Source organism: Stylophora pistillata, chromosome 8 (genome assembly GCF_964205215.1).
Source record: "Stylophora pistillata chromosome 8, jaStyPist1.2, whole genome shotgun sequence".
NCBI lineage: Eukaryota > Metazoa > Cnidaria > Anthozoa > Scleractinia > Pocilloporidae > Stylophora > Stylophora pistillata.
Window position 1 is genome coordinate 1,418,592 of NC_142526.1, and position 11,409 is coordinate 1,430,000.

Here is an 11,409-nt window from a genome sequence, read left to right on the forward strand (position 1 = left end):
AGTATTCTCCTTACCTGTTTGCTGGATAATGCATGGATATTATAGGGAGAAGTTACATGTTAATCACTTCTGGGAGTACAAGGGTTAGTCAAGACCGTGGCCAGTTGTTGGATCCAATCATACACCAAAAAGACTAAAATGATCAACCTAATTACTTTTAACAATCAACAATTTAAAGCAATTCAAAGCATTAACCAAGTTAAAATTTATCTTCACTATGTATCTTATCCCTTTGAGAAGGTGAAGAATTTAAATCAAATAATAAGGCAGTCAGAAACATTTTAAGAAGTTTCACTAACTGTTCTCAGTATCTACTCCAGATGTTAATGGTAAGAAGCACTGTTTAGGTTTCTTATCTCTAAATATCTGAGCCAGGGCTATAGTCAAACTCAATTGGACTGTAATACAGTACACTAACTCTTAATACATTTCCAGCGGCTTTGGGGCAGCGGTTGGCAATAATGGAGCAGGCCTCAATAGTAGCGCTTCAGGATGCGCCCTTTTTTCATCCTCGGGAACTTTGGAGACGAGTTTGGAGGAGTTTGGCTGGGTGTGGCACTAATTATCTCCCACCGGCTCACTGCTTATTGGGCCTAATAATTTCCCGCGGGCAAAGAAAAGCTCGTCCCGAAGCCCTAATCTGGCTGGCAACAGCGGCGGTCTTTATCCAAAGAACTCGGTACTTTTCCTGTGTCAATTTTTGACCTTACAAAACACGTGCCTTCATTAGGGAGGAAACCACACGACTTTTGCTGGGAAAAATACATTTTTATTTACGTTTTTTCTGGATTACTAGAAAATTAAATGACGTACATGAAAGCAACAAGACGAATTCTTAAAGGCCTCCGTAATTACCATTACGATATTTGATTATATGTAATTTATGTAACAAAAAGAGCATGCAACTTCTCATCTTGTACTCTATAGTTGCAGCACTTTTCTTAGCCACTTCCTGTCAGATAATCAAATTTTACAGCACGAAAAGCGCATAATAAAGCTTGTTACAAATGATTTGGGCTGAACCTAGAAGTAGTTACAAAAAATTCAGGTTTGCACAACGCGACTCGACCCAAGCCTCTATCGTTTTTAGTCTGCCGCTCTTATCGCACCGTACCCAGACCTCCATCACTTTTTCATTCTGCAACAAAACGCCAGGGGCATTAAACGGATCTTTGAAACTCGGAAAACTGCACGTTAAATTGTAATATCTTTTGATTTTTTTCTACTAAAGATTATTTAATTAATAAGTGTGCTTTAGGTTGACCAAATGAATCGTGCCATTTAGAAAAGTTGTCATTGATTAAATATGCCAAACTCAGATCATTTTAGGTGTGCTTTACTACCAATAACGCTATACTGGTTTGACCAGCAGTAACAGTTTAAACTGATTATTCACTGTTCAGAGTAACGTATTCTAAGATAAATAGTGGCCATTGTAGATCTTTTTCAATTCACTCCTGTAGTCTCTTTATTCCTTAAACACTTGTGAGTTCCTCTTCTTCTTTCCGAAGAAGTCTTTCATTAGAAAAAGCTGTAATGTGTATGGTTTCTCTAGGACAAACAAAGGGAAGCTTGTCAGTATTTTGATAATCATAATATTTCCATCGCGAAAACTGACAAACTCTGAAGTTTCACAGACGACCTATTTCTAGTTTGTCTGTTTATTCGTCTGTTTTAATATATCTTAATTTTGGTTATGTCAAGTATTCTACTCCAACTGTTTCAGCATGCTTTTACTTCCTTTTCTGCTTGTAATGGACTTATCTTACCTGAAATAGGGAAACCTAAACTAGCGCTCACGTCGAAATCTGTCTAAATATTCCTTTAAGGAAAGGATCAACTCCACCGTCTGAAAAAGAAGGACGAGGTGAAATAAGTCTAATTTCGTGTGTTTTTCCAAAAAGGTCATTGCATATTCTGTTTCAGACGGCGGGTTTCGACTACACTGATGTACATTTATTCTCTTTTGGGTTAAGTGTTGCGGATAACTTCTTTTAAGGTCATTTATTCCGTCAGCTTAATTTATCTCGTAAAGTTTGCCTATTTGATGTTTTCGGAAGTGTTTCATGTCCCTTGGCCAAGTTACAGACAGAGGGGGAGAGTTATTAGCCTACAATCATGGTATAGTGATAAAACCAATCCGTCGAATATCAAAGATAAACAGTAGAAATACTGCTATCACGTTAGCAATGAATAAAATTTAGGTGCTTGTTTAACAGAGCATTTTTCAATTGAGTGTCGTAAGACGAAAGTCAAGTCATCCCAGTGACCAATCAGAACGAAGGTTTACAATACCGTTAGCCAATGAGAACTCAAGATGATAGCCAGCAAACTGCTTGAAGCGGGAAAATGCGAGGGACCAAATCGCCTATGTTTTATGTTTTGCATTTGACTGGTTGAGAGACTTTCGACACTCAATTACTTTCAATTCTTTTAGTGATTTCTTACTTGGAATATTGACAGCACTTCGCTTCTTGTCCTCCTCAACGAGGTCCACTTTGCTCGTCTTGTCTATGGTTTCCGGTGCTTTTTCGACAGCTGGGGAATGACCATATTCTGTAAAATAATCGACACGCGAATGTGTGAATACATAGATAAATAAATAAGGAGGAGAGGACATAACAAAAAAAGTATAGCATTTTAATCCTCATGTTTGGAACTTGAACTTTTTTTACTGATCTTCCACGAGATAAGTTAAATGCGGTACAACGTGCCATAATGATATTTGTTCAGCAGACATGTGTAGTCGCGTGATCGTATCTTCATCGCCAAGCTCGTCAACAGTCTCCTGGCAGAGAGCAAACTGCAGGTCGACGAGCCTTTTTGGGTTCCGCGCCAATTCTACCGACTTCACAGTTGTTCTCAATCTGTGTCTAATTGAAACTTCTATTCCTTTATCTCGGCAATTCTCGAAATAATTCCTCTCGTCTTTTCCTAAATCTTCACCTCACCTGACAATTGAAGTGAGTGTTTATACACAGGCATATCATCAAGTCTCCCCGCATTCTGTACCATGTTCTTTAGCTTTTCCTCGATTCCTTGAACGCCGTTCTTGAACGTCAAAATGAACGGTGCAATCACCTTGCGTATGGTGTTCGGGTTGTGCTTCACTAGGCCTTCCCTGGAGAAAAAAGGATAGTGATTGAACTTTGTCCTGGAGTGTATGTTTTTGAAGCAAACCCTTAAAACTGATTATCATTTAAAAAAAAAATTGCTACATTGTTTACGGTTTTCTTGTCAAGTCATCAATTTTGTTTCTCGAGAACTCTTCCCAACAAGACTTACTTTATCGTAAACCCTTTAACTCCATGAAGGGATTACAAGTTAACTTCCATACATTATCCAGCAAGCAAATAATGAGAATAAAGGCTAAAAGTTTCTAAAGAAACCGTGGTGCTGCGTCGGTGAGGGTAACAAGGTAATTTGGTTGTATCAACTAAGTTGAAATTGTAAATTGGCCACCGTAACGAATAAAAAAGCCGACGTTTCGAGCGTTAGCCCTTCGTCAGACGCTCGAAACGTCAGGTTTTTTATTCGTTACGGTGGCCAATTTACAATTTCAACTGAGTTGATATAACCAAATTACTAAGTAATGAGAATACTCAGACTTATCAGGTGGAAGTTGCTATTTGATCGAACACTTAATTCTCATTACTAATTTGCAAGGAAATGCGTAGCAGCTAGTGGGGAGAGTTAACGATCAGATCTTTCACTTGAAAAACTGACATGGAGAACTTGTCATGATCAATGGAAACCCAATACGGAATTCTTGATAGAGTAATTGCAACTCTTGAACTATCATTATAAAGCAACGTTGGAAAAATGCGAAATATACGTGATAATTTGTGATTCTAAGGGCCTGATTACATGAGCCGGGCTGATTTCTTTTGTTTTGGTGTTCGCGAAAGCGTGAAAACAAAAGAAATCAGCCCGGCTAACCGGGCCAGCCCGGCTCATGTAATCAGGCCCTAAGATCAATCCTTACCTAAATCCCACAACGTCGACCTTGACAAATTTTGGCTCATTCTTGAACACACGGTTAAACTATCAAACAGAATTTGTTGTTTAAAATACATGGACAAATACATAGACTGATGTTTTACAAAAGGTGAAAAGTTTACACAATTATCATATGAAATGGAAATATATAGTTTTTCGAATATTTTTTAAATTTAGAATCGTTTCACCAGTTTGGTAGGCATTATTTCTCTCGATTCATCACATTTGTTGGCCTAGTAAGTTAATCACTTACCGCTTGCTCGATATTTCCTGTTAATATTTTTGACTCAGCGCTGTTCGCGTCTTCAAACTGATCCAGCCAGCTTTGTTTCAGCTTTAATGTCCCCGTGTAGGCTACAGCTAAAATAAAAGTATTTGAAAAAAAATTAACGATTCTAAAGGAAAGACATGGTCTATTGTAACATAAAATTCTTCTTGTCAATGGTTTATTATCATAATAAAAACCAAATTAAAGAACAAAATCAATAAAAATGGACTCAGTTTTCAGCCACTTACTTCCCTCCCTCAGCTTTCCTGGAGCCACTGCCATAATAGTTTTTGGGGTTGGTTTTGACAAAATGTCTTGTTGCTGATGCAAGTAAATCAGTCGACTCCCATGAGTACCCTGTGGCGTTTCGTCGTGCTGAGGACGGACCACGCTCGGTACGGGTTGAGTGGTTATTGTTGGCGAATCTGAGGATACTTTGGGTTCAGATTGGGTGGAGGCTTGAGGAGGAGCTTCAGAAATTGCGGGCGCAGGTGAGATATCTGCAACATGTGCAGAATTGGGCTCACCTGCAGACTTAGACACTGGAGCAAGCGAAGAGGAAGAGTCTGCTGTCTCATATGGATGCCCTTCGCCTGATGCATGAGCAGTAATAGAAATGTCCTCCTCGGCTGTCTCTGCAGAAAGTGGTTGCATAGGAGATTCTTGGAGGGATGATTCTCTGTGTATCTCCTGCACGTGATCCCCAGACGACTCAAGTGGAGTAGTTACCACTTCAGCTGCCGTTGCTTCGGTTGAAGGGGATTCTGAAGCTGTTATATGAGAGGTTTCTGCGATTTCTGGTTGCGGATGTTCCCCCGCTTCTGCTTCACCACCTGAAGCGATGTCGCTGCGAGGAATGTCATAGAGATCTAAACAAAGAAAAATAATCATCAGAACAGTTTTCAATTCAGCATGGAAAACAATACGGGATTCCAATGATTTTTCTTTTCTTCGCTCTGTGATTGGTACAGAAAATCGCGCCTCTTTTTCAACCAATCAGATACAACCAATCACCAGTTTGTCGCCTGCGTTTTCCCGCGCTCTAGGAGGTTTGCTTGTTTTCATTTTGGGCTTTCATTGGTTCTTCAAAGTATTTTTTTTCTTTTGTCTTCTATTGGCCGTTGTAATTACTTTGGTTTGGTTTTAGTTTATGACACATATTCGAAAAACACTCTACACTTCAACCAAGCTATTGCGTATGTGAAATACTTTGATACTGAAAATTATGCACCTTCCTCTGTCATGGGCTGAACACTCTCAATGTGGAAGAAGTTTCCGCGTTTTGTGGGTTCCATTGCTCCGGCTGGGAAAGGAGAAGATAATGACAATATCATAAGATCTCTATGACTGATTTTGCACAATATACAAAAAAGATTAAACAAGGCAAAAAATCAGTTTAAAGACATTAGTTTGCCGTTGATAGTGGTTTTTATTAGGACAATTTTACTTACTGATTTGAGAGAACTTTTCTGGCCTTTGTCAGTTACCTTCAAGACATTGCACGAAAAAAATGTCTGCACAACTTGCATGATAAATCATTCTATGTTGTTTCCTTTACTGGCAGTCCTTTAGGTCAAACTTTTCAGTGGCGCTCAGAGGTCAGAAAGCTCTAACTTACCAGTCGTGAATATTGCACTTCTCCAGAATCCTCCACATTTCTGAGCATGATCTCCAGTACAGTGAGTATTACATTCTTCGTCTGAAACCTTAGTGTACTTCCCGTATGAGTCACCACACCTACACAGATACCCATACTGCACTCCAGCATACGCATGACCTGCTGTCCGGCATGCACTGCGGCACGAGTCTGGAGTCAGTTTAGGGACCGAGACTATAGAAGGAAGATCTCGGTCTGGAGACTTGTCTTCGTAGCAGCCGACGTATCCTAGCAACCGGAAACAGGTACATTTTCTATTTGCTCAGCGTGAACATTTTTTAAACTGAAATCCTTAAGTCCAGAGATTCATCCAAATTTAAACGAGTTATTTAGAGAGAATGAGAAAAGTATGCAATGAGCCCCGCTTACTGCAAATCGCATGTTGCTTATCAATAGTTAAATTGCACTTATAATAGCTCGGTCCAAAACTTTTTCTCCACAAAAATTATCTGAGATCGAGAAGCAATTTAATTTGTAGATTTAATTGTAGCACTGAAAGAAGATTGGCTGACATAATCTGCCATCTCGTCCAAAACTACCATACCGTGATAGATTGATCTAATTTACTATGAACTTAAAGTACTTTTTGCGGTAAAGCTTGAGCGAGGACTATTAATCCTACCGTCTTCTCTAATCTCTCTTTCATGAATTGTTAAAGTTGGCTCGTCGTCTTCGTCGTCGTCCTCGCCCCCAAAGCTGGATTCCATGTCATTCTCGTCTTCAATCTGCGAGTAAACGGCTGGTCTTTCTATGATAGGTTCTCGAGCTTCTCTAATTTCCCTTGTGTACACAACTCTTGGCTCTGAGAAGTCTCTAAAGTTATAATTGTCCAGTTCTCGTTTTACAGGTTTTTGTTGGTCTGCGGGGCTAGAAAGGGACTTGGTCTCGCTAGGAAGGGATGTCACTGACGTTTCTGTGACGTCATCGGATGGTGCGTCTTGATCGCGGTAAAACCGCGCCACAAGACTATCGCTAACAAGGGCATCGTTTTTACCGAGACTGTTGTCTGACACCAGAAACGCGTTTTCTTGAGATGATCTCTTTGTGCGGTAAAATGCATCAGGAAGTAAGGCTTCTGTTAGCGATCGCGTAGCCTTTTCATCTGGTTGTTCTGAAATCTTGTCTTCGATTTCCTGCCAATCATCTGCAGATCCTGAGGCCAGTTCATTCTCCTGTTCAGAGTCTCCTCTTTCATTTTCATTCTCACTGGCAGCAATTAAATCATCTGCAAGTGTGTCGGTCTCTAATTCTCTTCTAATGAGTCTTTCGCCATTTTGTTCCTTCCTTTCTTTTCTGTCATCATTCGGCAAAATCTGCTCTACACCACTGCCAATTTCATTTGTTTTTTGTTTTAGTTCTCTCTGCGCTGTTTCGCTCAACAGCCTTAAAGCTTTCTCGGGGTTTTCACCGCTACCAGAGTTTGCCTCTTCCCGAAAAAACTGTGGCAATTTGTCATCTCCTGCACTTTCAGGCGTGAGCCACAAACCTGAACCAGAAGATTTGACCTCTTCCACCGAATTGTCATCTTCATCAGGAGTTAGAGAACTGATCGCTCGCAACGTAGCTATTAGGTTATCCAGCGAGTTTGAACCCGCGCTTCGTTTATCGTTCCGCTTTTTCTCTAATAGTGGTCCCATCCATAACCCTGCACCGGAAGAACCCGATCCTGGTAAAGCACCGGAACCGGAAGTGTCACCTCGGAGTATGACACTTCCGTCTTGACTTCTTTTCCTAATTCGGTGACGAAATCTCTCGGGTCGTTTTGCGGTAATATCCCTATCCTCGCGGGATGAACGTGATGATCTTGCTTCCATTTTTGTTTTGTAAATTTCTGCAGTCTTTTGTAGCGGTGTATCTGGGGCAAAGAATCGTCTTTTACGTCTTATTTCAGCTTCTATGTCGTCTTGTGATCTCCGCACTTTGTGGAAGATCTCTTCGTTGTTGTCTATCTCTCCCTCTCCTTTTCTTTTGACTCGTAACAGTTCTCGGTCCACTGGAAGACCTGAAATTGATTAAAACACGGAGAGAGAGTGGCTAGGCATTTATCCAAAGGCGCAAAAAAAACTGTTTCACCAAAAAGAAAAACCAACCAAACAAACAAAAACAAAAAAACCTGATGCATTTGAGGGCTAGCACTCAAGATTATGTTCCTCAACGAAAACATGGACCCTTTTGTTTGTAAATATTCCGTTCCTCAAAACAAACTTGGCTGCTCTTTTGTGGGTTATTGATGCTATTTTAAGTCTCCAGTTGCATATGTTATGAGTAAAATGAAAAATGGTTGCGCTTGGATACAAACGGTAGTTTTTATACATTTCATTCTGCATTAGCCTATTCCCAGACGATCAGTCAGCAAAAGGAAGCGCGATAATAAACGTCTTTTTAAGAGCAAAGTAACGAAAAACGAAAGAGGTTTGGGTCCTAAGCCTCGATCCCTCGTTTTTCTCTCTGCCTCTACTTTTGCGCCGTTTAATATTTCGCACGGTTTTTCACTGTTTGCCTTGCTCTTCATGCAACCTACCTTGTAGGAAATTGGCCGCAATTAGCACTATCAAGGCTTTGGTAATCTTCATGTTCGTAGTCCTTTGTATTTACCAACTCGGGTTCCCTGAGGCAGATATATCACAAATTGTTCAGTTAGTGTTGTGAAGTATAATGGTAGAATTATTTTGTTGTTGTTGTTGTTGTTTTTTTTCTTAATCGATTTTGGGAATGTTTTTTTTTTTTTTCTTTTCAAAGTTTTCAAACAACTGTGAACAAGATTAACTAGCGTAATAACCGAAGCTTGTTCAAGTTTCGGTTAGCGTGAAGCTGTTATGAATGCAACAACTCTTTCTTATTTGTTCAGTGTAACAGGCCAGTGGAGTATACCCCAGCATTCGTCAGGTTCCCATGAAACTTCGCTGTCATTTTTTTTCAGTCCTGAGCAGAGACGGAGAGACATTTTAGAGGCTTTTGGTCGAACTTCAGAGTCCAGCGCGCAGACCATTAAGTCGCTGCGCTGCGCTGCATTTTTTTTCTTTCTATTCATACACATATTGTAATATTTTGTGTTTACTTCAATTTTTACCCTGTGAGTTCCGTTGAGACTTTTGGGATTTAAAATTGTTACTTTATTACGGGTATTCAGTAAATATAATTTATTTTGGAAGTTATTGCAATGAAACGTTTTGCTTGCGCTCCTATAAACGACTGGACCTAAATTATATACTTTTGATTTATGTCGTTTCTGAAAATTGGAGTAACTTACTCTGAACGAGATTATCTCGCCGAAAGGTGATTTACGTTCCAAAATATAGCAATACATCGTTTCTTTTACATGATATCAAATATTGATGTTTAATCTCTCAATCCAAAGTTACCACTCAAAACTTATGGCGAAGTTGGTATGATGTCTTTCGTGGAAATAACTAGTCGCAAAATTCAAAAATTAGGAGAAAAAAAACAACAGAATAACTGCATGTTTATACAACGTCAGTCTGCAGCACCAGCAAAATGGACGCCACTGGATGAAAGGACCTGTAGCTGATTTCAAAATTTTAAAAGACTGACACTTTTACGAATTCGTTGATTCTCCTGAATTCTTTTTCGCTTAAAATGCTTTTAAAATATTTTATAGCTAAAGCAGTCCTTTTGTGGCTCTCACACTTCCCCGGCAGCCTCAACGATTTTTAAATCAAAACACCATAAAAGCTTTCTTTTTCTTAGTACCCTACCAGGGTTGGTATTGACCACCAAAAACTTTGTGTTGAATCAATCTCCCAATTTCGTCGTTAGCTTAAGCATCGCACTCTTTTCTCATTGCCAAAATTATCAGAAAAATAGGAATTAAAGCGATCGAAAATATTTGCCTTTTCCTTTGTCGAACTTTTAAATGTTAGAGTTGTAAATTTGAATCCATAACTTACCTTTCAAAGTTATTATTCTTGCCACCGAGCAACGCTCATTTTTGATCTAGTTTTCTGACCGTTTCAAAGAATCGTCGCTTCCCCTGTTTAAACTAGGAGATAATTTTGTGTTCTTTACAATATTTACTTCTGTTTGAATTTTCCCTTCCTTTTTTTTTTTCGTTATGATCGCCAGATGCGGGCGACTAGTGAGCCTTTCAACCGGCGGTTCACAACTAATGAATAAATTATGAGCGGAGGGTAACTTTTTGGTACCTGTTCTCAAAACCAAGAATGCGTTTACTCTCATTTCTCTGTGGTTCTTATTTCTGCGAATATCCGTCATATTTCCATCTTTTTTCAAGGTATTTGGCTGTTGTTTGCAACATAAGCCAAATTAGCGCAAACGAATTTTGACCGAAAGATTTTTTAGGGGGAGGATGGGGGGGAAGGGAGTCGAGTTTCTGATTTCTGACAATTTATTGATCTTTAAAAATAAGTGCTGCTTCTTGCCTAAAAATCTACGGTCTCCATTTTTATAAATGATTTTTCTCTTTGCAAGTGCCAAGGAAAGAGTGTTTTCAGCCATTGTGGTGCCTTAAAAAGAATGTTTATTTTTCTTCCAGTCATTGAGTTGTTTTTTTTATTCTGTATGTAACCATTGACATTGCAAATAAAGGTGTACTTGTTGTTAATGAGTTAATTTTTTTTTCTTGTTGGGTACCCTCCTCTCCATCGATACTTTTTTCACGCAATTCCTCACGAACATAAGCAGGAGCAGGCGCGTAGCGTCCCTATACGCATATACGCACGTGCGTACTTGAAGTGACCAGAAAATTTTGAAAACAATGTTGTGTTTGCGCCAAGTTTGCTCACAATAAGGGCAAGACGCTTTGTTCTTTGCTTGTATTCACACAACTATTTCGAACAAGAAATAAAGAAGCAGTATTTTTTGCTCAGTTTACCAAGGTTCCTAGATCATATGTATTTGTGCGCACTTGAAAAAATGACCACGCTACGCGCCTGACGAGTTTTAGACCGGATACAACGCTGTGAAACAAAGAAAATTATAACATAACCAAAGTAAAGCGCGCGCTCTGATTGGTCAATTTAGCGTCCCCCATTTGCCCATGGGTGTACGCTGCTGACGTGAGCAAATGCAAAGACTATTTTTCCGCGCGCGCTTGTTTTTTTCTGGTCGCGTAAGATTTGTTAAATAAAAGGGAACTCTTTAGCTACAATGTATCAATATTATGTTATAAAACAAATGGTAAACACCACAGCGTACACTACTGAGTTATGGATGCACTTGGGAGGTTTGCTAAGCACTCAAGAAGCTAGAGTCGCTCTCGGCTATCGCCTCGAGCGACTCTTACGCTTCTTTCGTGCTTAGCAACCTCCCGCGTGCATCCATAACTCAATAGTGTACGCTGTGGTGTTTACCATTTGTTAATGCGATTGCAATACTTAATAGACACTATCATGTTGGACTTAATAGACACTATTATGTTGGACTGTTGGGGTTAACTAGCTTGAGCAACTCCCGTTAAAGAATTCTGATCGTGCATTTTGATTTACCCTCTGCTCAAGACTCTTAA

The 11,409-nt window shown here is 39.6% G+C and overlaps 1 protein-coding gene across 2 annotated transcripts; it reads right to left on the bottom strand.

The window, feature by feature from the left end:
* Positions 1-747: 747 nt before the first annotated feature.
* Positions 748-10,054, bottom strand: LOC111345783 (uncharacterized). Of its 2 annotated transcripts, XM_022953076.2 has the most exons (12): positions 9,833-10,054; positions 8,446-8,532; positions 6,547-7,926; positions 5,886-6,152; positions 5,499-5,570; positions 4,516-5,136; positions 4,253-4,359; positions 3,986-4,044; positions 2,952-3,121; positions 2,449-2,556; positions 1,770-1,849; positions 748-1,551 (listed from the first exon to the last, which is right to left on the bottom strand). In XM_022953076.2, exons 2-11 carry the CDS (start codon positions 8,495-8,497, stop codon positions 1,797-1,799), a joined length of 2,889 nt encoding a protein of 962 aa, XP_022808811.1. In that variant the 5' UTR covers positions 8,498-8,532; positions 9,833-10,054; the 3' UTR covers positions 748-1,551; positions 1,770-1,796. The 2 variants fall into 2 exon arrangements, with proteins under 2 accessions (XP_022808811.1, XP_022808799.1); XM_022953064.2 differs by lacking the exon at positions 1,770-1,849.
* Positions 10,055-11,409: the final 1,355 nt, after the last annotated feature.

Excerpts from the sequence above, each read along its gene's own strand:
- LOC111345783 (XM_022953064.2), bottom strand. The coding sequence starts at position 8,497 with ATGAAGATTACCAAAGCCTTGATAGTGCTAATTGCGGCCAATTTCCTA. Across the intron at positions 7,927-8,445 it reads TGCGGCCAATTTCCTACAAG|GTCTTCCAGTGGACCGAGAA; the intron begins GTAGGTTGCATG and ends AATCAATTTCAG. Across the intron at positions 4,360-4,515 it reads AGGAAAGCTGAGGGAGGGAA|CTGTAGCCTACACGGGGACA; the intron begins GTAAGTGGCTGA and ends CTTTTATTTTAG.